Source organism: Ornithorhynchus anatinus, chromosome X1 (assembly GCF_004115215.2).
Source record: "Ornithorhynchus anatinus isolate Pmale09 chromosome X1, mOrnAna1.pri.v4, whole genome shotgun sequence".
Classification (NCBI taxonomy): Eukaryota; Metazoa; Chordata; class Mammalia; order Monotremata; family Ornithorhynchidae; genus Ornithorhynchus; species Ornithorhynchus anatinus.
In genome coordinates, this window is record NC_041749.1 from 33,441,507 (window position 1) to 33,469,378 (window position 27,872).

At 46.8% G+C, this 27,872-nt stretch overlaps 1 protein-coding gene across 4 annotated transcripts; it reads left to right on the forward strand.

Moving 5' to 3' along the window:
• Positions 1–1,657: 1,657 nt before the first annotated feature.
• On the forward strand, positions 1,658–27,641 carry DCTN4 (dynactin subunit 4). 4 transcript variants are annotated; one of them, XM_029050283.2, is made up of 14 exons: positions 1,658–1,836; positions 8,952–9,022; positions 10,039–10,217; positions 11,355–11,398; positions 12,696–12,803; positions 14,192–14,212; positions 14,576–14,649; positions 15,089–15,201; positions 15,545–15,654; positions 17,427–17,500; positions 18,672–18,723; positions 20,817–20,924; positions 22,821–22,918; positions 25,034–27,641. In XM_029050283.2, the coding sequence occupies exons 1-14, from the start codon at positions 1,702–1,704 to the stop codon at positions 25,254–25,256; spliced, it is 1,410 nt and encodes a 469-aa protein (XP_028906116.1). In that variant the 5' UTR covers positions 1,658–1,701; the 3' UTR covers positions 25,257–27,641. The 4 variants fall into 4 exon arrangements, with proteins under 4 accessions (XP_028906116.1, XP_007653532.2, XP_028906117.1 ...); XM_007655342.4 differs by having other exon boundaries at positions 1,660–1,836; positions 18,669–18,723; XM_029050285.2 differs by lacking the exon at positions 1,658–1,836 and adding an exon at positions 2,066–2,207 and having other exon boundaries at positions 18,669–18,723.
• The last annotated feature ends 231 nt before the right edge of the window (positions 27,642–27,872 follow it).

The following is a 27,872-nucleotide window of genomic DNA, read 5'->3' on the forward strand; positions in this document are numbered from 1 at the left end:
AATAGCAATAATAGAATCAAGGGGATGTGCATCTCATTAAAACAATAGCAATAAATAGAATCAAGGTGATGTACATCTCATTAACAAAATAAATAGGGTAATAAAAATATATACAAATGAGCGGATGAGCACAGTGCTGAGGGGAGGGGAAGGGAGGGGGGAGGAGCAGAGGGAAAAGGGGGGAAAAGGGGGCTTAGCTGAGGAGAGGTGAAGGGGGGGCAGAGAGGCAGCAGAGGGAGCAGAGGGAAAAGGGGAAGCTCAGTCTGGGAAGGCCTCCTGGAGGAGGTGAGCTCTCAGTAGGGCTTTGAAGAGGGGAAGAGAATTAGTTTGGCGGAGGTGAGGAGGGAGGGCGTTCCGGGACCGCGGGAGGACGTGGCCCAGGGGTCGACGGCGGGATAGGCGAGAACGGGGGACGGCGAGGAGGTGGGCGGCAGAGGAGCGGAGCGTGCGGGGTGGGCGGTAGAAAGAGAGAAGGGAGGAGAGGTAGGAGGGGGCAAGGGGATGGAGAGCCTTGAAGTCCAGAGTGAGAAGTTTTTATTTCGTGCAGAGGTTGATAGGCAACCACTGGAGGTTTATAGTAGGCACTCAATAAATGTCATCATTATTATTATCTGTGGTTCTGTTGATCTATGCTGATGGTATTGATGCCTGCCTAGTGGTTTTGTTTAGCTGTCTGTTTTCCCCATTTAGACTGGGAGCCTGCTGTTGGGCAGGGATGGTCTCTATGTGTTGCCCGATTGTACATTCTAAATGCTTAGGACAGTGCTCTGCACCCAGCAAGTGCTCAATCAATACGAGTGATTGAATGAATGAGTGAATGAATGATAGAATGAATGATTGATTGAATGACTAAATGAATGAATGTTTGAATAAATGAATGATTGAATGGATGAATGCTTGAATAAATGATTGACTGAATGAATGAACGATTGAACAAATGATTGATTAAATGAATGAATGATTGATTGAATTAATGGACGATTGAATGAATGAATGATCGAATTAATGAATAATTGAATGAATGAACGTTTGAATAAATGATTGAATGAACGAATGATTGAACGAATGAGTGATTAAATGAATGAATGACTGATTGAATGAATGTTTGAATAAATGATCGAATGAATGAATGATCGAATGAATGTTTGAATGAATGAGTGATTGAATGATTGTTTAAATAAATGATTGAATGAATGATTGAATGATAGTGAATGATTGAATGAATGTTTGAATAAATGAGTGAATGAATGATTGAACGAACGATTGAGTAAATGACTGACTGATTGAATGAATGTTTGAGTGATTGAATGAATATTTGAATTAATGATCGAATGAATGAATAATCGAAGGAATGATTTATTGAATGAACGACTGATTGAAAGTTTGAATAAATGATTGAATGAAGGAATAATCGAAGGAATGATTTATTGAATGAACGACTGATTGAAAGTTTGAATAAATGATTGAATGAAGGAATGTTTGAGTGAGTGAGTGATTGAAGGAATGAACGATTGAAGGAATGAATGTTTGACTGCATGAAGGAATGGTTGAGTAAACGAACGACTGACGGACGGGCCGGACCCCGCGCGCCCCGGAAGCGGAAGTGGGCCTCGGGGAGGGCGGGGCCGAGCGGGCCGCCGACGCCGGGTCACGTGACGGGCGGAGGGCCGGGCGGGCCGAGGCCCCTCCTCCCGCCCCAAGATGGCGTCGCTGCTGCAGTCGGAGCGGGTCCTCTACCTCGTCCAGGGAGAGAAGAAGGTCCGGGCGCCGCTCTCGCAGCTCTACTTCTGCCGCTACTGCAGCGAGCTCCGGTCGCTGGAATGCGTCTCCCACGAGGTACTCGGGGGCCGCGCCCGGGCGGGGGGGAGGGGGAGGGCGGGGCCCGGCTCCCGCCGCCGCCGCCGCCCATTGGCTCCCCGGCCCGTCCGTCAGGCCGGGGCGGCCTCCCGATTGGCCGAGCGGCCCGTCACTCGGCGGCCCGAGGGCTGGGGGGGGGGGGGGGAAGGCCTCCCCCAAGATGGCGTCGAGGCCCAGGACCGGTCGTTGGGCCCTGGTAGCTCGGCGTCGTCCCAACGCTCAGGCGGCGGGGACGAATGGCGGGACCGGCCCGGGACTCGGCCCCCTCTCGAGGCCCGCGGGACCCCAAAGAGCCTGCGCTCCTATTTACTGAGCGCCCAAGGCGGGCCGACCACTGTAATAATAATAACGTGGGTATCTGTTAAGCGCTTCCTCTGTGCAGAGCGCTGTGCTAAGCGCTGGGGGAGACACGGGGGTATCAGGTGGCCCCACGTGAGGCTCAGTTAGTCCCCATTTTCCACTGGAGGCAACTGAGGCCCAGAGAATAATAATAATAATAATAATATTGGTATTTGTTAAGCGCTTCCTAGGTGCAGAGCGCTGTTCTAAGCGCTGGGGGAGAGACAGGGGCATCAGGTGGTCCCACGGGAGGCACACAGTTAGTCCCCATTTTACAGTAGAGGCAACTGAGGCCCAGAGAATAATAATAATAATATTGGTATTTGTTAAGCGCTTCCTAGGTGCAGAGCGCTGTTCTAAGCGCTGGGGGAGAGACAGGGACATCAGGTGGTCCCACGGGAGGCTCACAGTCTTAATCCCCATTTGACAGATGAGGGAACTGAGCCCCAGAGAAGAAGAAGAATAATGTTGGTATTTGTTAAGCGCTTCCTCTGTGCAGAGCGCTGTTCTAAGCGTTGGGGGAGAGACAGGGTCATCACCTTGCCCCACGTGGGGCTCACAGTCCCCATTTTCCACTTGAGGCAACTGAGGCCCAGAGAATAATAATAATAATGTTGGTATTTGTTAAGCGTTTACTCTGTGCAGAGCGCTGTTCTAAGCGCTGGGGGAGAGACAGGGGCATCAGGTGGTCCCACGTGGGGCTCACAGTCTTCACCCCCATTTGACAGATGAGGGAACTGAGGCACAGAGAAGTGAAGGGACTTGCCCACAGTCACACAGCTGACAGGTGGCGGAGCTGGGATTCGAACCCACGACCTCTGACTCCCAAGCCCGGGCTCTTTCCACTGAGCCATGCAGCTTCTCGGGACGGGAGAGCAAGAAAGAGACATAATTCCTCCCCAGTGATGGGCTGACAGAGCCTGTCAGCTTTCCTGGCTTTATTCCTAGCTGGAATTTCTCCTCCACTGACAGGTTTTGCTTCAGGTTGCATAATCATTCATTCAGTCCTATTTATTGAGCGCTTACTGTGTGCTCAGCACTGTACTAAGCGCTTGGACAGGACGATAGAGCAATAAAGAGAGAGAATCCCTGCCCCCCAAGGGCTCACAGAGCAACAAAGAGAAATAATTCCTCCCCAGTGATGGGCTGACGGGGCCTGTCAGCTTTCCTGGCTTTTTTCCTAGCTGGGATTTCTCCTCCACTGACAGGTTTGGCTTTAGTTTGCATAGTCATTCATTAAGTCCTATTTATTGAGTGCTTACGGTGTGCTGAGCACTGTACTAAGCGCTTGGAAAGGACAGGAGAGCAATAAAGAGAGTCCATCCCTCCCCAGTGATGGGCTGACGGGGCCTGTCAGCTTTCCTGGCTTCTTTCCTCAGTCAGATTTCTTCTCCAATGACAGGTTTGGCTTCAGGTTGCATAATCATGCATTCAGTCCTATTTATTGAGCACTTACGGTGTGCTGAGCACTGTACTAAGCGCCTGGAAAGGACAGGAGAGCAAGAAAGAGACATAATTCCTCCCCAGTGATGATGGACTGACGGGGCCTGTCAGCTTTCCTGCCCTTTTTCCTAGGCTGGATTTCTTCACCAATGACAGGTTTGGCTTTAGTTTGCATAGTCATGCATTCAGTCCTATTCATTGAGCGCTTACGGTGTGCTGAGCACTGTACTAAGCTACTAAGGACGATAGAGCAATAAAGAGAGGTAATCCCTGCCCCCCAAGGGTTCACACAGCAATAAAGAGAGATAATCCCATCCCAGTGTTGGCTTTATGGGGCCTGTCAGCTTTCCTGGCTTTTTTCCTAGCTGGGATTTCTTCTCCACTGACAGGTTTTGCTTCAGGTTGCATTACTCATTGAGTCCTATTTATTGAGTGCTTACGGTGTGCTGCCCACTGTACTAAGCGCCTGGAAAGGACAGGAGAGCAAGAAAGAGAGATAATCCCTCCCCAGTGATGGGCTGATGGGGCCTGTCAGCTTTCCTGCCTTTTTTCCTAGGTGGGATTTCTCGTCCACTGACAGATTTGGCTTTAGTTTGCATAGTCATTCATTCAGTCCTATGTATTGAGCGCTTACGGTGTGCTGAGCACTGTACTAAGCGCTTGGAAAGGACGATAGAGCAATAAAGAGAAGTAGTCCCTACCCAGTGATGGGCTGACAGGGCCTGTCAGCTTTCCTGGCTTCTTTCCTCAGTGGGATTTCTTCTCCAATGACAGGTTCGGCTTCAGGTTGAACAATCATTCATTCAGTCCTATTTATTGAGCCCGTACAGGGTGCTGAGCACTGTATTAAGCGCTTGGAAAGGACGATAGAGCAATAGAGATAATCCCTGCCCCCCAAAGGCTCACACAGCAATAGAGATAATCCCTCCCCAGTGATGGGTTGACGGGACCTGTCAGCTTTCCTGCCTTTTTTCCTAGGTGGGATTTCTTCATCAATGATAGGCTTTGCTTCAGGTTGCATTATCATTCATTGAGTCCTATTTATTGAGTGCTTACTGTGTGCTGAGCACCGTACTAAGCTCCTGGAAAGGACAGGAGAGCAATAAAGAGAAATAATCCCTCCCCAGTGATGGGCTGACAGGGCCTGTCAGCTTTCCTGCCTTTTTTCCTCAGTGGGATTTCTCCTGCAATGACAGGTTTGGCTTTAGTTTGCATAATCATTCATTCAGTCTCATTTATTGAGCGCTTACTGTGTGCTGAGCACTCCACCAAGCGCTTGGAAAGGACAGTTCGGCAACAGAGACAGTCCCTACCCAATGACGGGCTCATTGGGCGTGTCAGCTTTCCTGGCTTTTTTCCTAGATGGGATTTCTTCTCCAATGACAGGTTTGGCTTCAGGTTGAATAATCATTCATAATAATAATAATCATCATCATAATCAATCGTAGTTGTTGAGCGCTTACTGTGTGCTGAGCACTGTACTAATCGATTGGAAAGGAGAATCCCTACCAAACGAGGGGCTCACGGGGCCTGTCAGCTTTCCTGGCTTTTCCACATGGGGCTCACAGTCTTAATCGTCATTTTACAGATGAGGTAACTGAGGCAGAGAGAAGTTAAGTGACTTGCCCAAGATCACACAGCAAAGTAGTTCTTATAGCAGAAAAATGAGTGAATAATGGCACATGCTTCTTCCTCAGTCATGACTAACAATAATCGTATTTATTGAGCGCCTACGGTGTACAAATAATAATAATGATAGTGTTTGTAAAGCGCTAACTATGTGCCAAGCAGTCTTTTTAAGCGCTGGGGTAGATACAGGCTTATCAGGTTGCTCCACGTGGGCCTCACAGTCTTAACCCCCATTTTACAGATGAGGTAACTGAGGAGTGAAGTGACTTGCTCAGAATCACATAGCAGAAAAGTGGTGGAGCAGTCCATCACTAGTATTCACTGAGCCCCTACTATGTGCAAAGCACTGTACTAGCCTCATAATAATCATTCAGTCATATTTATTGAGCGCTTACTGTGTGCAAAGCACTCTACTAAGCGCTTGGGAGAGTACAATATAGCAACAAACAGGCACATTGCCTGCCCACAGCCGAGCTCACATAATATAGTGGTATTTATTAGATGCTTACCATGTGCCAGGCACTGTACTAAGCGCTGGGGTGGATACAAATCAGGTTGGACACAATCCATGTCCCCTGGGAGGGTACAATAGAATTAGAAGACATTGGCCCTAAGCTCAAAGATTGTACAGTGCTTTTTTTTTTCAGTTGTATACTGAATTTCTTATTCTCATATTTCATCTTGATATAGTTGAACTATTTCATTTTATATCATTGCTCCCCCCCTCCTGCTTATGCCATATCTACGTAACGTTTTGCCTGCCTGGCTTCCCATTATATTGTGAGCCAGTTGAGAGTCTAGAACAGTCAGTCACTAGTATTTATTGAGCGCTCACTGTGTGCAAAACACTGTACCGAGTGCTTGGGAGAGTACAGTATAATTATGGTATTTGTTAAGCGCTTACTATGTGCAGACCACTGTTCTAAGACACAGGGTAATCAGATTGTCCCACTTGGGGCTCACAGTTTTTAATCCCCATTTTTACAGATGAGGTAACTGAGGCACAGAGAAGTTAAGTAACTTGCCCAAGGCCACACAGCAGACAAGTGGCAGAGCCGGGATTAGAACCCATGACCTCTGACTCCCAAGCCCGGGCTCTTTCCACTAAGCCACGCTGCCTCTCTGTATAACAACCGACAGACACATACCTGTCCAAAATGAGCTCACAGTCTAGAGGGGGAGGCAGAAAATATAAGTACGTTTCAGATATGTACAGAAGTGCTGGGAGGCGAGCCCGTTATTGAGCAGGGATTGTCTCTATCTGTTGCCGAATTGTACATGCCAAGCGCTCAGTGCAGCGCTCCGCACATAGTGAGCGCTCAGTAAGTATGGTTGAATGAGTGAATGAAGGAAACAAGTCAGGGTGACGCAGAAGGGGTGGGAGAACTTAGGCCTCTTGGAGGAGACGTGCCTTCAATGAGGCTTTGAAGCAGGGAGAGAAACGGTCTGTCGCTTAGGAGAAGGGAGAGAGTTCCTGGCCGGGGGGCTGACATGGGCGAGAGGTTGGCGACAAGATGGACAAGATCGAGCTAAAGTAAAAAGGTTAGCATTAGAGGAGCAAATTATTTTGTGATTTTCACTCAACGTTCCTTCATTCAGTAGTAATAATAATAATAATGTTGGTATTTGTTAAGCGCTTACCATGTGCGGAACACTGTTCTGAGCGCTGGGGGAGATACAGGGTCATCAGGTTGCTTTATGCCTCAGTTCCCTCATCTGTAAAATGGGGATGAAGACTGTGAGCCCCACTTGGGACAACCTGATGACCTTGTATCCTCCCCAGCGCTTAGAATAGTGCTTGGCACATAGTAAGTGCTTAACAAATACCGTCATTATTATTACTGGATATCCATATGTTTATGTTTGTGCCTCAAACCTCGTTTATAAATACTTTGAAGTCAGGGATGATGCTGTCGGCCTTTTTCGTATAATTTCCCACAGCATGGTGCACGTCACATGATGGAACTAAGTAAATACAGCCGTTGAGGTTAAAAATGACAAGTTCACCTACCCTGACCCAAATTAAACTTCTAATCGTCATCATCACTAGCAGTTATTTATGTAAGAAAGTTCCCAAGTCCACTCGGCCCATTAAGTTCATGACTTGTATTATAAAATGAGCAAGGGTCAAGAAAGGAAAACCATCATTTGGGCTAGGAAATTAGAGTGAAAAAAACCCCAAAAGTCTAGGTCGTAATGATAGCATATCCCAAGCCAGATTGTCAACCTTTTCCCCCGTAAACGGAATGTCTTCTGCAAAGAGGTTTGTATGCACTGCTATTTTAATAATAATTATTTGTGATATTGAAGTGTTTACTGTGTGCCAACCTTTAAACTAAGCATTATGTAAATTCAGGATCATCAGGTCAGATGCAGTCCCCTACATGAGGCTCACGGTCTAAATAGCGTGGCTCAGTGGAAAGAGCATGGGCTTTGGAGTCAGGGCTCATGAGTTCGAATCCCAGCTCTGCCACTTGTCGGCTGTGTGACTGTGGGCAAGTCACTTAACTTCACTGTGCCTCAGTTCCCTCATCTGTAAAATGGGGATTAAGACTGTGAGCCCCATGTGGGACAACCTGATTCCCAAAGGGTAGATGTTTAGCCCTCATTCAGGGTTCCTAAGAAGTGGAGTGGAAGCCACGGAGAGGGGGATGACTGATTTTTGTGGAGGGGCTTCCAGCTTCACTGTCCTGTGTTTCTCCGACCGGCAGATGCCCAAGAACAGTGCTTGGCACATAGTAAGTGCTTAACAAATACCAACATTAAATAGGAGGGAGAACAGGTGTTTCATCCTATTTTACAAATGAGGAAACTTAGGCGCAGAGGAAGCAGAGAACTAAAGTGATCTTTCCCAAGTTCACCCAGCAGCCAAGTGGCAAGTTGTAAGTTCGGAAAGATCAGAAGCCAGTTTAAATTTTTCTGGGTTGCAGTGAAATCACTTTTAATTCTGCTAATGGAAAGATACTTTCTTCACACCCACACATTTCTTCTTCACTCAGTTTGAGAAATCCAAGATGTGAGAAGAATACTGGTTCACAGCTTTGCCAGCGTAGCTTTATTTAATTTAGATTTCCTTAGTGCCATTGCTCTGAAGGACACAAGGTACTATCTGAGCCTGCAAAGCCTTCAGAACTCCGGAATTGAAAACAGAAGGAAAGAGAGGACAAGACAGAAGCAGAATAGAAGGTTATGCAACATCAGGGTAATTGCAAAAAGGAAGGGAATGACAAAATGGCACTGCATCACAAAGTGGTCCAGTTCAGATCTCTGAAGGATTTTTAGGGTGTTACAGGACTCCTCCGAAGACCAGTCCTGGGCCGTCTTTACCCTTTGTTCCCCTCAGTGTCCTATTTGGCTCCTGCAAGAACATGAAAGGTTGTGGGAAGCACCTGACAGGGCACCATTTGCTGCAGGAGAGGATGGCTTAAGCAGATCTTCATTAACACCATTCATCGTATCGTCATTGCGGATGATGGGATTGGGGCAGGATTAGGGACTTCCTGTAGTTGAGCGGCTCTGGATCCTTCAACCTCCCACGCTTTCCTGAAGAACCCCTGATGTACGTTGTTTCATGCCAAGGTGGTACATTTGTAGGCACCACGGAATTTTTTGGCCGAGATGCATGGTGTCAAATCTGTTCCATTTCCTTTGATTCAGTTATTTTGATTTATTCTCTACACCAGGTGGATTCCCATTATTGTCCCAGTTGCTTGGAAAATATGCCATCAGCTGAAGCCAAACTGAAAAAGAATAGGTAATAACTCTTTTCCTTGTTGCTGGTTTTTGTTGATCATGTTTCCATGTTGCCGTATTTTCTATATTGTAAATTGAATAATGTGGACAAAGGTATCCCCCCCCCCCCATTCTGAGTGTGAGGGCGAGAGGAAGTCAGGGTTTTTAGGGAGGCTGAGGACTGGGATGGGACAAGCTTCAAAGAGCTAACCATTTTGGATCTTTTCAGCACTGAATGGAAATTCCTAAGTGTGGGAATTCAGTGTTGAAGGGGGCAGGGGAGGGTATTGCCCCACCCCCTTGTGAAGTGGACATTTGGGCAAGAGGAGCTGTTTCTTCTGTGTTTTGTTTTTTGTTTTTTTGAAAAAAAGCTACTTTTCTCCTTTCTCGTTGAGAGTCGGTTGATCCCCATGGGTAGGTCCTGATTAGCCAGCATGAGGGAAGGAGGAGGATTTAAATTCATCCACTGACAAAACCTCTGAGTATATTTAGAGGACTCCAAGCATGACCATGGCATTAGACAATTGCAATTCTTGTCCGAAACCCGTAATACATCCTTTGAGAATGTCCAAAGGTCACAAAATCAGGTGCACAGACGCCACAGAAGGGAGAGCCAGCCAGGGAAAAGAGGACTTAATTGGGGAAGGCCTCTTGGAGGAGATGTGACCTTAATGTTTTGAAGGTGGAGAGAGTGGTGGTCTGGCGTATATGCAGGGGGAGGGAGTTCTAGGCTAGCGGGGGAGATGTGGGAAAGGGGTTGACGGCAAGATAGATGAGATTGGGGTACAGTGAGTAAGCTGGCTCTAGGGGGTGAAGTTTGCGGGCTGGGCTGTAGTAGGAGATTAGTGAGGTAGGAGGCAAGTACAGTAGTCAAGACGGGAGATTAGCATGGGAGCTGTTTGGGTGGAGAGGAAAGGGTAGATGTTTAGCCCTCATTCAGGGTTCCTGAGAAGTGGAGTGGAAGCCACGGAGAGGGGGATGACTGATTTTTGTGGAGGGGCTTCCAGCTTCACTGTCCTGTGTTTCTCCGACCGGCAGATGCGCAAATTGCTTTGACTGTCCTTGCTGCATGCACACCCTCTCCACCCGGGCCACCAGCATCCCCACGCAACTTCCAGATGACCCGGCCAAGACGACCTTGAAGAAAGCCTACTATCTAGCCTGCGGGTTCTGTCGCTGGACCTCTCGAGATGTGGGCATGGCGGACAAATCTGTTGGTGAGCCAGACCTAACTAACGATGAGATTTTCATTTGTTGTTTTTTTTTTCTTTTCAAGAAACATTGGGATGAGTTTGCTCAGAAGTACTCAGTAAGCTTATCTTGGGGCCTCTTGGCTGGTCATACTGTGGGAGTGGCCAGTTGAGCAGAAAGTACAGGGCATTTCGTAATAAGGTCTCAGTTGTGCTCACGCGAAAGTGCTCAAAGCCATTCACTGCACAGACAGAAGCAATATAGTGCCACGTAGCATTCCGAGCCGAGCAAAGTGGTTTTGATCAATTCACTGGCTTCCTTTTCTTCCGTGGAAGACAGATTGACGGGGCCTCTTAAGATGATTTAATACTTAATGCTCTGGTACTCGTTTTTGCAGGTGGGGAAAAAGTAGAAGGGGAAAAGTGCAAAGGGGAGAATTCCAAAAAGCATTTTTCACACAATCTGCATTCATAAATTGGAACTGAGAAACCTCATCGTTGGAATGTTTCAAGATATAGACGTGCAAAATTCATTCCAGAATTTCCACCACAGATTTTAATCCTGGCTCTGCCACTTGCCTGCTGTGAGGCCTTGGACTAGTCACTCGCTTAGAACAATGCTTGGCACATAGTAAGCGCTTAACAAATGCCATAATTATTATTAACTTCCTGGGGCCTCAGTTTCCTCATCTGTAAAATGGGGATTCAATACCCGTTCTCCCTCCTACTTAAGCTGTGAGCCCCATGTGAGACAGGAACTGTGTCTGACCTGATTATCTTGTATCTATCAGAGCGCTTAGTACAGAACTTGGCACAGAGTAAGCATTTTATTATTATCGACAACAATAATACTATCATCTTCTGCTTTCCTATTCTCCATGGTTCAGAATAAAGACCGCTAAATATAAAGATAGTACTAATTTTTGAATTAATATTTATAAACAGTGTAATTCACGTCATCCGTGCCTCTATGGTACAGTTAATTGGAATAACTGATTCTGTTGTAACTGAATCGTGAACATTTTTAGACCCAAGGCAGATTAATGAACGGGTTTTGATAATTCCAGAAAGCCATCAGAATTTTCAGGTGAATTGGGATGCTGTGAGTGGCTAGCTTTAGGCATATTCTGAAAATTTCCGGTAAGACTGAGTTTTGTCTTTCAGCCAGTGGAGGTTGGCAGGAACCTGAAAATCCCCACAACCAAAGGGTAAGTGAAGGAGGGGGCAAAGCTGTGGGAAGAAGTGAGGGATGGTGGAAAAATGGAAATTCCCAAACTTCGATAAAGTGAAAAACCTCTTCAGAATCGACCAACGCATTGTAATCTGATCAACAGAGGTCTACCCCGCGTCTACCTGAAAAGCAGCACTGGTTACAGGGGGTGAATGCTGAGTGTCGGGATTCTCGATGAAAATCAGTGGAGGGAGCGGTTCTGTCCTTGTTAAGGTGTCATGAAGCAGAACTAAAAAGGGTTGGAACTCCACCGGGCTCACCCCCTGTTGCTGCTTCAAGACCTCAGAATTCAGGAGCCGTCTGGGGTCACTTCTGGCACCCATCCCCCATCAGGAGCCGTTGAACGTTGAGGAGATTCCAGCCTTGAAGCCCCAGCATACCTCCCACTGGTCCATTCTCCCTTCCTCCAAACCAGGGTTGGCAGGGCTGAACAAGAAATGTGCTGAGCTGGGTTGTCCTCTGTGGAAACTGGGTTATTTTCCTAGTTCCTTTTTAGCCCCTCCCCCAGGGCATCAGTATAATTAACTGAAAAACAGTTGTTTTCCCTGCTCAGTAGTGGGTACAGTGACATCGGATCTCAACCAGCGTCCTGTGCCCCTGATTAGTGCAGCAGTCTCTTAAACGTCGAACACACCGTGTTCACCTCAGGATCCTGTTGTTGGTAGGGAACGTGTCGACCAACTCTGTTGTATTCTCCCGAAAGTCTGATTCAGTGCTCTGCACACAGTAAGTGCTCATTGAGTATCCTTGATTGATTACTGTAGAGAAAGGAAAGCATACTAGTAGCAGCTACTGGGGAGAAAAGAGAGAGGAAGATAAATACGCCTTGCCCTTTCAACCGAATTGATTTTCTTCCCTCATGACACAATCTGTAGCTGAGTCAGAAAGTGAGATAAGGAGTAGCCTGTAATTCCCTAGGCCCTCAGTTCCTCCCTTCTTGCCAGTAAGCCTGAGGAACTCCACTCCCGTCCTCACAGTAAACCGAGCCAAACTGAATACTATAGATACCACATTCATTCATTCATTCATTCATTCATTCAGTCGTATTTATTGAGCGCTTACTGCGTGCAGAGCCCTTTACTGAGTGCTTGAGAGAGTACAGTCCAACAATAAACAAGCATATTCCCTGCCCACAACGAGCTTACAGTCTAGAGAGAGAGAGAACTTGTGGCCCGTATGGGCCACACAGTAAGTGCTTATCATATATCATAAAAAAAGGAAAAAAGATGTTTAATGGGATAAAGCCTGAGTTTTTGATCCTTGTTTCTGTGCAGATGAACAAACTGATCGAGTATTATCAACAGCTGGCTCAGAAAGAGAAAATTGAGCGAGACCGCAAGAAATTGGCACGGCGTCGAAACTACGTGCCACTGGCTTTTTCGGTAAGGGTGTGTAACCGAAGGCCCTGGCAATATACAGAGCAGAAACCGTGGGGCTCATAGGGCTTTGAGAAGAGTCTTAACTTCTAATATTCGAAAGCATGTAGCAGAGGAAAAATTTCAAGAAAATTGCCTTCGTGGCTAGGAAGTCACTGCCTCTTAGAGGGTTGTTAGATTAGTAATTTTCAATCTCACCTATAAATAGCACTGCGGAGGATTAAAAAAGATATAAAAGAGAAGTGTTTTGTACTCACGACTAAACATGGGGGCCATCTTCTAACTAGGCAGCATGGTCAAGACTGGATTTATTAATTCAGTGGTATTAAGCGTCTTCCAAGTCCAAAGCACTGTACACTAAGCACTGGGGAAGGATGAATAAGACGTGGTCTCTGGTCCTCAGTGGGCTCACAGTCTAGGAGGGGGATGCCGAGAGGTTGGCAGTGGGCTCAGGTGGAGAGATTGAAATAAATGGAGATAAAAACAACAAAAGACGAGGATAACTATCACCGTCATGACAGAACCCGGGCCGATAGGCCTCCTTTGTCACCACCCTCCTCAATTCTGAACTCACACAGAGCACATTTATACCCATTCCCAAATGTCACATACAACAATGTTGGGGGAAGGGGGGGAAATGTGCTGATCACGTAAAGACTGATGGGTCAGCACTCCATCGCTCTTAAAAATGAGCAAGCACGGTGTCATTCCAACTCTTTTTTTGAAAGCAAATGTGCTCAGTGTGAGTTGGCATTGATGTTCTACACTACCAGCCGTTTGTTTCTCAGAAAACTAAGTTTTACCGACCGGCTGGGAGAGAATGCATGGCAGCCCTGTGAAAGAGATAGCAGGAACGAAATACCAGATGCAGACTGGACCCTAGACCACAGCCCAGTTAGCCCGTGCTTTAGTTTGGCCATGTTAGTTGTTATTTTTGATGTTCTCCTAGCTGTGGCCCGAGTTGGACTGTAAGAAAAAATTCACTTTATACTGCCTAATGCCAGACAGAGAAGGGCACTTCAGAAATGCTCTTTTAAAATGACGACTCAGGGCAGAAGGGAAGCGTAGTTCATCCTGTGAAACCTTGAGAATAAATGGGCCTGCTAGGATAGTTTTGCGGCAAAACCTCATTGCTCGTGTCACTGATCAAATACTGAAACTGGTTCCCGTGCCACAGTTTTAACTGAAGGTAAGAACCGTTGAGTCCGTCGAACTGATGTAGGTCTTGTGTGCCACTGAGCAGTGTAATTTAATTTAAGAAAACAACATAGCATAGGCTAGTTTCGTTTTTGACCCTGCTTTGAAGTCTGCCTGCTGAATTGGTCTGCTTTTTTCTTATTGCTGCACTCTTTTGTCTCTGTTGCCACCTGCTGCTATTTTGGGGCTTCCCACAGCAACACACTATTCATGTAGTGGTAAGTCCTCTTTCATGGTTTTTGCTGGTGTTAAAGTGCTGGGAGAGTCAGATGTCTCTCAAGGGCCAGTGGGCCCACCGGTCCTATGTTATCAAGATCCTCTCCTGCGGCTGAGGGTAATGGAAGACCTCAGTCTCGAAAGGAAAACCGTAATTGAGTTCACTTGCAGTTTGAATGGGTTTTGCAGTGCCGGGATGAGGGATTTATCCTTTACTCTTGGATTATGCCTGGAAAAGGCTTTAAGTTTGCTTTACTTTGCTTAGTTCCCTATGCTTCTCATGCTGTCCCAGCCACAGTCCTCTCTTTGATCAGTGGGCCCTGCTGATTTGGAATTTCTCATGGGATTTCATCTCCTACATTTAGGATAAATACGGACTCGGAACCCGACTTCAGCGGCCCCGGGCTGGAGCTCCTATCAGTACACTTGCTGGACTTTCGTGAGTTTGGTGGGGTTACTGTGGTCTGGAGGAGCGAGGCGTAGGTGATTAAACTATGGGAATTAAAGAACTGAAGAAAATTCCAGTAAGGGGGTGGTTGGACCGTAAGCTGGTGGCGGGCCGGGAAATGTGTCTACCAACTCCGTCAAGCACTTACCTCCAGTGCCGGGCACACGGTAAGCACTCAAGACGATTGATGGATTGTTAGAAAAAAGATTCTTCTACTAAAATGTCAAGATGAGAAAATGATAAGCAAGATGTTGACTGAAACGCCTGATGGCAGCTTGGCTTTTTAAAGTCCCAAATTCAGTTGCGGGTGATGCGAAGGTAGCCTGAAAAGCGTTTCCAGGACTACTGCAACAGTAGTTCCTTCCTGGTTGTTCCTCACCTTGCTTAATTAGGGGGACTCTTCCCCGAACGGCCTTCTTCTCTCCTTCAGCCTCAAGGAAGGAGAGGACCAGAAAGAAATCAAGATTGAGCCAACACAGGCTGTGGAAGAAGTGGAACCTCTACCTGAGGACTATTACACGAGACCAGTAAATTTAACAGAGGGTAAAATTGCCTTTTCATTTCCCTTCATGTCCAGTGCTGTTTTTTATCTATCATTAACAAAAAAACCAGCTTTAGCCCCTTTGAATCCTAGTTTCCTATAAAATGAAGCACATTATGAGCTAAGTCTTTCCTCCTGAAACAGCAGTGCAGTATCTTAAAGAGTTTTGACTTTTGAAAGGTTAAAGGGGTGTCAAATGGGTATTAACCTGCCAGTTGAAGTCGTTTCTGTTGTCCATCGTTATCCTCTTGGGTAAGGATGGTGATTGATTGCGGCTTCCCAAGTGGGCTTCCTACCTGGCTGGTTCGGCACAAACTGAACTTGCATTTCTTGTCTGTGTGCTAGTGACCACCCTACGTCAGCGTCTCCTGCAGCCCGATTTCCAACCAGTCTGCGCTTCCCAGCTGTATCCTCGCCACAAACATCTTCTAATCAAACGATCCCTGCGCTGTCGGGTAGGTCTTCCCATTTCTTCTGATGTGGAAATTCTAGAAGAGAAATGGGTAACCGGCTTAGTGTGTTACAACTTAAACTCTTAGACAGCTATGACCTAGGACCCCAGATAGCGCCGTGTCCTTGTCCCCGCTTTGCAGTTTTATATCAGGCACTTCCTCTAGAATCTGTCAGATAATGTGCACGTTTGGATTAACCTGCTACGATCTGATGCGAGAGGCGAGTCTGAAACGCAAGTGCTTTCACCCAACCCAACTGTGTTTTTGCTTTCGCTGTCTCCTCACATGGCATGTTATCTTACTGCCAGACTAAATTGGCAGAGTGTTTAGAAGCAGACCGGAGAACGTATGTGCAGTCATTCATTAGCAAAGCTAAAGATCCGTGGAGCCCTTTGTTATTAATTGAGCGTAACGTCATGTTTGCTCTTGTGTACATTTTGAAGCACAACTTTGGAATATGTTGTGGAAGTTTCATGGCAGACCACTCTTTTCCGAAAATAATGTGGGATTGGACTAGGTGATGTTTTTTGACGTCTTCCATTCCTAGGATTTTGCGTTTCTTGTATTGTTTTCCCCCAGCACGATGAAGAATGAAGCTGGCCAGGTCCAGTATGCAGAGGGTCCTGAATGGTGCCATCTCTTTTGACACCAAAGACCTAAGAATTGCTCATTTTTGTCTTTACCTATTTTAGCCTTTTTTAAAAATTGTTTTCTTGCCCTGCAATAAGTCCCTCAGATATCACCCTACCCTTCACAAACTTTCCGGAAACCCCTCTACCCTTGAAGTCTTTATCAGCTGAAGGGATTTGAGATACAAATATCACTCTGCACCTTTCCCTAATTCCTATCAATGGTATTTATTCAGCGCTCACTGGGGAGGATCACATGCACCAAACCCCGAGAGAGCATTTGCCCATTATGAGTACACAGAAACCCAGACCCAAGGGGCTGGAGGTGGTAGGCGCGAGGAAGACACAAGTAGGAACTCAGTTTGGTCGCTCTGCTGACTCCAGCTTGGCTACTGTTAGTGAAAACGGGGGCCACTTCAGGTCTCCCCAGCTCTACCTGTTGTTCGAGGCTGTGGCGAAGGGGACTTGATTGGCAGCCGTGAAGGGGAAGGTAACTGTCCCCATCCCCCTCCTCAGCTAGGGGTCTTTCTGGGGGTAAGGGGGCACTGAAGCCCAGGGGTGGTGGTCACTCCCTCTTTAGATTCTAAATCTTTTAAGGGGCAGAAGTGGGTCCCCCATGTGAGTTCTGCACTAGCAGACGTGCATTGCATACTATCAATCACGATACCCACCCACCATTTGGTAAGCCTTTCTGACCCACTGGCATCTCGGAGCTACTAAGAGTCAGTATCCAAGTGTTGGCCAGGTAGAGGTCCAGAATGATAGCTGAATTCATTCATTCAGTCATATTTATTGAGCGCTTATTGTGTACAAAAGCACTGTGCTAAGTGGTTGGGAAAGTACAAAATAACAGGAGACACATTCCCTGCCCACAATGAGCTTATGGTCTAGTGGGAGACTGTTTCCCTAATCACCTGGTTTCTGCTGCAGGGAGCACCTGTTTCAAGACAGACAACACAAAACTCACATTAAGGAGCTTCATAAATGTTACTTGAAAATGATGTGTTATCTTCTTTCCTTCCAGTTCAAGTTTTCAGGGATGGACCATTTTTAGAACTTTGTCTGTGGACTATTCTGATTATAAAACCTACAAACTGCTTTGATGGGGATATTGAAATATTTGAGACTTTTTTTTTCATTTTCTAGAAATGTGAGCATAATTTGAGTAAACCAGAGTTCAATCCAACATCTATCAAATTCAAAATACAACTGGTGGCCGTGTGAGTATTTTGGGAGTGGTTTATCTCTGCACGAAACAGTAATGTTTAAGCGTTTATATTTTCCAAATAATAGTTAAGGAAAAAAAGCGATCGAACTTCCTTATTTGTGTGCTCTTGGTGAGGTTTTGGGTGCCGCTAGCAAATAGATGTGCAGTTTCAAATCAGCCTTGGGCATCAGAGTGATAATATGTATTGCTAATAGAAGGCCATGGTAGGAAGGGGAGGGAGGCTAAGTTTTTGACTGAGATGATGAAAGGCTTTCTTATTCTTAGTATTTGCAGACAGATCTCTAGAGGTCAGGTTACAATGTCAACCTTTGCCCTTTCTTGTTAATGCCAAAGGTATTCACGATAGAGTTTGAAGGCGTTCTTATAAACACATCAGTTATACTTAAAAAATAATACTGAGTAGATGAATGGAAAGAGATCCTAATTGTTGTTATTCCTTAACAGTATCATTACTCTGATCTAAATGATGCACAAGATTTTAGAGAGAGCTTGGGCTACTAGTTGTATTTATTACCACCTCAGTATTCTCTAGAAAAGTTATACCATCACTTTTTTGATATTTTGTTGTGCCGTAGTTAGGAAAGGGAAATTCTTTGTAGATATATTTTCATTCATCTATCAGATTTTTAAAATTTCTCTTTTCAAAGCAAACTGCTGTGATTTAAGGGTTGCTGACATTGCTGGTGGTGGAGAAGCCAGAACAGCTGCTTCCACCCCTCAACTTCTTCCCTTCCCCGCCCCACTTCTGAGACCATGACAGCCGGGAGAAACTTAACCAGCAGTGGGAGGCTTACCTATTTTCATTGCCCGATACCTCTCCCATTACAAATCTCACCCTAAATATTTTGTGTCCCTCCTTCAACAGTGTATCAAAACTTGACAAGTGGCCTACCTCGGAAACAACCTTAAAATCCAAGACTTGCCACAACCTTAAAACAAAGAGCTTGCCACCTGTAGTCGAAATGACAAACAAGCGGGTCGCAGTCCCAAGAGCTCTGCTCACGGCTAACTCCGTATTTCCTGGACACAAGGAGAGGCCGGACAAAAGTCACTGGCCCTACCGGATTTTGCTTTTTCCTGCTTTCTAGTCTCCCTCTTCCCAGAATGGTTTTGAGTCCACATATATCTTAGTTCACTCATTTTCTTTTATTCATCTGCAGCAGTTACATCCCTGAAATAAGAATCATGTCAATTCCCAACCTACGCTACATGAAGGTCAGTATTTGTTTACTAAATATCCTTTTAAGGAAGAGAAAGAAGTGACCAACATAGGATTTTTTGTTGTGTGTATGTGAGGGAAGCTGTGGGGATGGGGAGACAGGAGAGGAGAGCATGCTCTAATATAATAAGGGAACGAACCTAATAATCACATTAGTTTATTCAAACTGGGTCTCTTGTCAGCAGAATTAGCCAAAGTTCAGGAAAAGGTCCTATGACTAGAACTTGGCCGAGATGACTTGGACAGAGGGACAAACGATACCGTGCCTGTTGGAGGGAGCTTGGGGAGGAAGGGAATTCCGAGACCGGACAATGGCGTTAGCGAGGGGATTGAGGCAAGGGAGTCAAGTGAGGTGCAGACAGAAGGTTAACTTGGGCTGAATGAAGAACAGATTGGGGAAAAAGTGGATGGAGGGAGCAGATAGGTAAGGTGGGCAAGTAAGAGTCTTGAAGCCAATTTTGAGGAGTTTTCATTTGACCTGGAGGGACACGGGAAGCCTTTTGAGGAGAGGAGAGATGTATACCAAGTGACGCTTCAAGACTGCACAAGATAAGCGCTCAGTAAATGCCACTGATTTTTGTGCGGCAGCATGTAATGTAGATCGGAGGGCGGAGGCCATTATAATAGTGTACATAGGTGGTAGCTATTAGGGTGGAGAGGAAGGAGAGGATCTCGGAGATGCTGTGTAGGCCGTACTGGCAATATCTGGCAGTGGATTGATTTGAGAGTTCAGAGACAGTGAGTTGTGGGCTTCTGGGACAGGAGGATGACTGAAATGGGAAAGTGAAGAGGAGAAAGAGTGGGTTTAGGGGGAAAGGAAAGTAGTTCCATTTTAGACATTTTTAATATGAGGCGTTGGCAGAACATCAAAGCGCAGATGTCCTGGAGGCAAGAGGAAATGAGGGATGGCCGGTCAGATGGCAGGTCAGGGTCTAGAGAGAGAGAGATCTGAGAGCCATTGGCAAAGAGATGACAGCTGAAGTCATGTGAGTGGATGGTCTCCTTGAGAAGAGTGAGTGTGGGAGAAAGAGTAGGGGATCCAGAATAGAGCCATGCAGAATGCCCCCAGTGAGAGGGTGAGAGGTAGAAGAGGAGTCAGCAAAGAAAACTGAGAAGGTGTGGTTGGAGAGGTTAGAACTAAAATCCAGGCCCAATAATGCTTTACAGAGAAGGGAGAGGTCCAGGGTGTCGAAAGCAGCTAAGACGTTGAGGAGGTTCAGGGTGTACTATAACTCTATACTTGGCCAGAAGGAGGAGATTCGGGTCCATAGAGAGCACGGTCTCGATGAAACGAAAGGGTTGAGACGAGAGTTGATGGGAAGGAAATGAAGGCAGTAAGTCTATGTGACTTTTTCTAGGCGTTTGGCTAGGCACAGGAGCAGAGATAGCTGGGACGAAGATAGTTGAAGGAAGATGAGGGGTCGAGGGGGCATTTTTAGGACTGGGGAGACTCGAGCGTGTTTACAGAGGGCAAGGAGTCACTGGAGGCTGAGAGCTGAAAATAGCAGTGAGCGAGGGAAGGAGGGTAGGAGCAAGTGATTTGAGGAGGTGAGAGAAGGGATGGGCAGGGGCAAGAGGGGGTGGATTTAGAGAGAGGCTGGGAGGTCTTCTCTTGAGAAACAGCTGGGAAGTAGGAGAAAGATGAGAAAGGAGTTATAGAGGGTTTTTTTGTTTTGTTTTGGGTTTTTGGGTCTTTTTTTTATATGCTGGGGTAGATACAAGCTAGTCAGATTGGACACAGTCCATTTCCCACATGGGCCTCACAGTCTTAATCCCTATTTTACCGATGAGGTAACTGAGGCACAGAGAAGCTTAGTGGCTTGCCTAGGGTCACACAGCAGCGAAGTGGCAGAGCCAGGGTTGGAATCTAGGTCCTTCTGACTCCCAGGCCCGTGCTCTATCCATTAGGCCATGCTGCTTTTTTCAGCCTCACCCCCTGCCGAGTGGGCAGTGGAGTGGCTCGGGGAAATTCATGCCCAGTGGCTTTAATTTTGCCAACGAAGTAGTTGGTGGGGGTGTGGAGGGGGAACCACAGGCTTCAGGAGAGCGCCGAGTATTTAATGTGCACCCGCTTTTCATGTCTCCCCAGGAGAGCCAGGTTCTCTTGACTCTGACCAACCCCGTAGAGAACCTTACTCATGTGACACTGATGGAGTGTGAGGAGGGAGATCCCGATGACATTAACAGCACCGCTAAGGTAGCAATTTATTGAACACCTCCTTCTTTGAAAGCCTGGAGAGGACTCGATCATGCGCATTGCCATTACCGGTATCAACCGGTGGTCCATCTAGCCCTGCGCGTTGTCTCTAACCTTGGGAGCAAGGGGCTTGCAGGCTCGGTGATTGCCCTGTAAGTGTTTCAGGACGGATCACCTAGCATCCCCAACTTCTCCCCTCCACATCGAGAATTTTATCGACTAATCCATTCTAGACCGAACGCTGGGATTGCGTCTCTTTATTTTTGTGTGGTCTTCTCCTGAGTGCTTCGTACAGTGGCCTGCACACAGTAAACACTCAATAAATACTCTTGACTGACTTCCCAGATCTCTTATCCGCGAATTTATCCAAATTCTCTTCAAACCTCCCAGGGGTGCTCACTTTTTATTTTGGGTGTGAGGACGAGTCGGGGCAGAGATTTGAGTGGGTGAGCATTGGGGGAGGGGTGGTCAAGAGGAAGCGGGGGGGAGCGCAATGGGGAAAAGATGGGGAGACGTACCATCTCCTCTCCTTCCCCCTTCACTGCCATCTTGGAGGCTTCCACCCCCAGCCAAGTGGCAGTGGAGTCCTCTGGCCCAAACTCAGAACCCGGTGAGGGCACGAGAGGCCCTGCAAGCCCTGGGTCTGGGCTGGGGACGGTGACCTCCCGGGGAGGGAAAGCCGTGGAATCAACCCCTCGACTCCACTCCCAGTTCTGTTGATTCCCACGGGGTCGGGGCTGACTAGCTAATTCTGGCAAACTGCCGTGCTTGAAGATCTGAGGGATGAACCCGATGACTTCACCCCATTGATGTAAATCCTGGGGGGTAGTGACCCTCACCGCCCCCTCACCTCGCTGCCATGGAGTTGGTGCCTCGGCAGCCCCACGTTTCTGCCTTCACAGCTTCCTGTGGTAACAGATTCCTTTTCCTCGCCACCTGTTGAGTGATGAAGTGTATCTGGTTTGTTTTGAACTTTTCACCTTTTGCCATTGTGCTACTTGGTAGCATCTCCACCGGTTGGTGGGCAGAAAGGAAAGATAGTACATAAATCCAGCCATTTTTGTATTTGCCCAAGCCTTTTGGTAATGGATTGGGAGAGTCTCTGGTTCATTTAACCATCGTTCTGCTTTAGCCCAGACAATTTTTATTTTATTTTACGGTGTTTATTAAGTGCTTACTGTGTGCCAGGCACTCTTCTAAACTCTTGGGTAGATACAAAGTAATCAGGTTGGACACAGTCCATGTCCCACGGTCTTAATCCCCATTTTGCAGATGGGGTAGCTGAGGCACAGAGAAGTGAATTAATTCATTCAATAGTATTTATTGAGCGCTTACTGTGTGCAGAGCACTGTACTAAGCGCTTGGAATGCACAAATCGGCAACAGATAGACACAGTCCCTGCCCTTTGACGGGCTTACAGTCTAATCGGGGGAGACAGACAAGAACAATAGCAATAAATAGGCTCAAGGGGATGAACATCTCATTAAAACAATAGCAAATAAACAGAATCAAGGTGATGTACATCTCAAGTGAAGTGACTTTCCCAAGGTCACGGCAGACAGGAGGTGCAGCCAGGATTAGAGCCCAGGTCCTTTTGATTCCCAGGCCTGTGCTCTGTCACGCTGCTTCTCTTTTTGAGAGTTGGTTGTTACGGTGTCCTGTGAATCTGTGCCATAGTAAGTTTGAGGGTTTTATTCACGTAGAGCTAGCCTTGGGGAACAGCCAAACATTTAAAAGTGCCTAGTAAAGTGGCTGGCACGTAGTAAGTGCTTAACAAATACCAGAAAAAAGTGCACCTTTTAAGAAATAATGGGTACAAATTTGGTGTTCTGCAGTCAGCCGATTTTACTCCACGCAGACGTTTAGAGCCAACAGTTTCTTCCCCTTGTATTTCAGGTGGTGGTCCCGCCCAAGGAACTTGTCTTAGCTGGCAAGGACGCAGCGGCAGAATATGACGAGTTAGCCGAGCCCCAGGATTTTCAAGATGATCCTGAGTAAGTTGCCATTCCCATGGCGTTGCTGGCACAGATCACCCTCACAGAAAGCACAGTTGTACCCAGTCATTTTTGTGTGTGTGTGTGTGTGTGTGTGGTTTTTTTTCCCACTTAGCCCATTGAACTTTTCTGAATCTTTCAAGCTGAGCAGCTGGGGATTCAAAGCCTTGTGCAGGTTGTACCAGGTCCAAGGAGAGATCCATTAAACTCTCTCGACCCTCTAAACCCGTAAGCTTGTTGTGGGCAGGCATCGGGTCTGTTTATTGGTGTATTCTCCCAAGCGCTTAGTACAGTGCTCAATAAAGTGCTCAGTAAATACGATGGACTGATTGATTGACCCAAGGGTTCTTCATGAGGTCAGCGAGAACAATAAACAGGAGAAAGAGAGAGGGTTCTGGACTGCAGTATGATTTTTGTACCTTAATTAAATGTCAACCTCAAATTTAGGGCAGACAACTTTGTCCATTAACTGGAGCAGTGTTATTGAGCACTATTTATTATAAGGATTTTTTTGAATCAGTGCCAGTCATGAGGTAGAACTCTCAAATGATCCCTCTCTAGACTGCAAGCCCTTTGTGGGCAGGGAATGTCTTTGTTAGGTTGTACTCTCCCAAGTGCTTAGTACAGTGCATAGCCCTCAATAAATACAACTGATTGCTTAATCAAGACCTAGTCAATAAGTGGGTTTTAGTGACCTCTTATTGTGCGCAGAGCACTGTTCGAAGTGCGTAGGTCACCTCAACGTGGCTGTGACTGGGTCTCCGGACCCGTCCCCACTTTCAGGGAATGCCCTTGGGAATTTAGATAATAATGTTGGTATTTGTTAAGCGCTTACTATGTGTAGAGCACTGTTCTGAGCGCTGGGGGAGATACAGGGTAATCAGGTTGTCTCACGTGAGGCTCACAATCTTAATCCCCATTTTGCAGATGAGGTATCTGAGGCACAGAGAAGTTAAGTGACTTGCCCACAGTCACACAGCTGCCAAGTGGCAGAGTCGGGATTCAAACCCATGAGCTCTGACTCCCAAGCCCAGGCTCTTTCCACTGAGCCACGCTGCTTCTCGATGCTTGGGGCTAGAGGATAATAATTATAATAACGATAATATAATTGAAGAATTATAGTATTTGTGAAGTGGAAAGTAGGTGCCAAGTACTGGAGTACATGCAAGTATAATCAAGTTGGTCACGGTCTCTGTTCCACATAAGACTTACGTTCTAAGTAGGAGAGAGAAAAGGTGTGGAACCCCCATTTTGCAGAAGAAAATCCTGAGGCACAGAGAAGTTGTGACCTACTTGCCCAAGGTCACACAGTGGGAAAGTGGCCTAATGGAAAGAGCATGGGCCTGGGAATCAAAGGACCTGGGTTCTAATCCCAGCTCTGCCAGCTGCCTGCTGTGTGACCTTGGGCAAGTAAGTCACTTAGCTAAATATAATTTTATATTCGATTGGATCATTATTCTGCCAAGGGCTAAGGAATTTCATCTTAAAAACTTCTAAAATCTTGGTAAGCAAAATTGGAGATGGACCTATATTATTGTTCTGATTTTTCTGTTGGTCGTACTGTCATTCATTCATTCAATCGTATTTCTTGAGCTCATACTGTGTGCAGAGCACTGTACTAAGCGCTTGGAATGTACAGTTGGGCAACAGAGACATTCCCTGCCCAACAGCGGGCTCACAGTCTAAAAGGGGGAGACAGACAGCAAAACAGAACAAGTAGTCAGGCATCAATACCATCAAAATAGATGAGTAGAATCATAGATATATACACATCATTAATCAAATAGAGTAATAATATATACACAAGTGCTGAGGAATATACACAAGTTCTTACATGCTTTGTAAGAATGCCGTGAAGGTTTAATCTGTGTAAAATTAAGTTCTTTGTAGAAAAAATTCTTTTAGAACTTTTAAAGTGGTGATGTAGTAGAGGTTACTTGACAAGCTGTGTGACAGGGAAGATGTAACTAAAAGCCATTTGGGTGGCCAAACCTTAGAAAAGCGCTGCCTTTAGGTGATTTCCCCTCCCCCCCCCCCAATCCAAGATTTCCCTATTCGCACGAACAGAACTCTTCCCCCACCTTAACCCGATTTCCTCTTTCCTCCCTCCGGCAGCATCATCGCCTTCAGGAAAGCCAACAAGGTGGGCGTTTTCATCAAGGTTACCCCCCAGCGAGAGGAGGGCGATGTGACCGTGAGCTTCAAGATGAAGCACGAGTTCAAAAACCTGGCAGCGCCGTCCCGCCCCGTCGAAGAAGGCGACCAGGGCTCTGACGTTACCTGGCTCACTCAGCACGTGGAGCTCAGCCTTGGCCCCCTGCTCCCCGAAAGGGTCTGATGGCCCCCTAAAGATGGCTCTGGGACAGATTCGCACCGGAACAGAACCCATTGAAACGCTAAAGCCACTGCTTCATCAGGCCTCATTTCCGACGTACCCACACACTACCGATTCCGAGGGGAAGGGGAGGCGCGGGAATAGATCTGCTTCACCACTCCTCTCCCTTTTCCTCTCTCTCCTTCGCTAGAACGCTCTCCGTGTAAATCTGCGGCTTGGCCGCAGCACCCTGGGCCCACCTCAAGTGACAGCCCGAGTTCCAAAGCGGGGGAAGAAGGTTCTGGCCATTCCCAGCCCAGTGTCACCTCTTCCCGGAGTTTCCTTAGATCTGCAACCTAAGGGGAAACTCTGGCTCTTTTGTCTTCAGTCTAATCTTAAGGAAGAAACCAAATCCCCTCCCAGAGGCAGACCGGCGAGTGTTTGCCAGTCAACATTCCTGGAACCAGACCCCTCTGTTTGTCTGCCAGCCACCAGAAATCCCAGCAGTTCAAACAGAGCTCCGTCCTTCGTTCGGCTGTGTCTGTTTATGATGATGATCTTCCCGGGTTTTCAGAAAGAGTAAAGTGGGCTGGTGTGGTGCGGCGGGAAGATCATCTGAAATGCAGAGAAGGATGAGGCTTATGTCTTCCTCAAAAAAACACATTCTGCCATTCTCTATGTGACTACCTGATACTTGCATGAATGCTGTTAAATTCTCTCTGGCGAAGAGCGGAGGCTGTGGTGTGTGAGAATATGAGCAGGCAGCAAAGGTCAGGTCACTGAATCTCAGACTTTGTGTCTGGAAGAATTCAGACCAGGCAGCAAAGGTCAGGTCACTGAATCTCAGACTTTAAGCGTCACTGGAAGTATTCAGACTGGGCTGCTGTTGAGGGTGGAGTGGTTTTTCTCTCTCCTCTCTCTAATCCTCTGGGTGGTTTTCAGTATTTGAGAACTGGCCAAGGACCAAGGGACACTGCAGTGGACATTGGCATTGTTTAGAAAAGTCCTTCAAGATTCCAGGTGTCCGCTGCTTTCCAGTAATTTAAGGGAGAAGCGATCCCCTGAGATGGCCGGAATCCGGGGCAGAACAGTAGGAGAAAGGCTGCCGTCTTCCTTTCGATAATGATCGCGGTGCCTTTTTGGAGGCTATTTTGATGGCTGCTTTTAAGAAGTCACTGAGAGAGCTAAGGCGGGATACCTGCATCCCCAATTTCAGATCCCAAATGTCCCATTTTATTAGTAGTGTTATTTACCTCGGCGTCCAACTTTGAAAGGAAGGTTCTGTGTACAAGAAGTCGCTCCTGGATTGTTTATAAATTCTGGGTTGGAGTGCAGTTTTGTAACCCCCGTTCCGTTGGTCCGAGTCAAGAGAATGTCTTCAACAAAAAACCTCGTGTAATCATTGAATGCAGATAGGCAGAATAACTTGCCTACAACCCAGAGAACAAACTAAAAAATAGGGATGTGTGGGGATAATGATGATCACTAAGTTCTCCTTGTTAACAAGGAGCAAGTACTGTAGATGGAATTTTCCTACTTCAAAAAAAAAAAAACCACGCCACGGAGGAAAGAATAATGATCCAAATCGACGTTATCGAAAATACAATAATAATAGCTTAGCACCTTGGGGTGTCGTTAACTCATCCCCTCTGCAACGGAAGCACTTTCGGTCATCGAGGAGAGTTATATTGATTGTGAGCCTGCTGACGGCCTCTGGGAAGGCGCTATTTTTTCTTTGCTAGTGAGGAAAATGGGTGACAAGAGAATAGCTTCATATGGTATATTTACACTTTCATAGATTCCAGTTGTTCAGCATGAATTCCCGAAGTGTAGCTGGTATTTATTCTTAAATGTAATGTTAAAATAACGGTGTCTGCTACTGTCATTTCGCCCTATTACACGATTCGTAGAGCTTCGGTCATAAGTTTTATTTCATTCGGGAGCCAGATAGGAAAATGGCAGAAGAAACTGACACACCCTTGAAATAGTTTTCAGTGCAGACTGGTAACTTTTATTGTGTTTGTGGAAGTGGCTCGCCCCGAGAACCTAAGGAATTTGAAGTTTTGTCGTCGTTCCGTACTAGATCACGTGAAAGATTCTTTAGTCCTTAGACGACGTCTCTGATCGCGGGAGTATCGGATGCCATCGGTCCCCCGAGTTATTACTTTAGAAACTGCAGGCCGTGTTGGGTTTGTGGTTTAACCGCCCTCCCCAGATGATCTTTTTTTTCCTTAATGCTTGTAACTACAACTGAATACCACGCAGACCTGCCCCGAAAGATCCCGCTTGTTCCCCGAGGGGAATCACGAAGGCGCTCCGTCTCGATCTTTGCTAGGGACAGGTTACTGTGTTGCCTTATTGCTTAACTCCATGTAGTGAAAGAACAAATAAAGCGGATGAGAAACCCACCCACCTGGTCTCTCGCCACATTTACTGGGAGCGGCGGCGAAGGGCGCCGCTCCGGGCCCGCTCGGCCCTCCCGGCTCCCACCCCGGAAAACTACAGGGGGTGGGGTCTCCGAGCGATCCGACAACCTCGTTCTCCCGACCTCTGGATTTGGAGGTTGACGGGGAGGGTGGATCTGCCACGGGTCCTTGGACCCCCCCCGGGGGACCGGGTCCCGGGGGTGACGCGATGAGG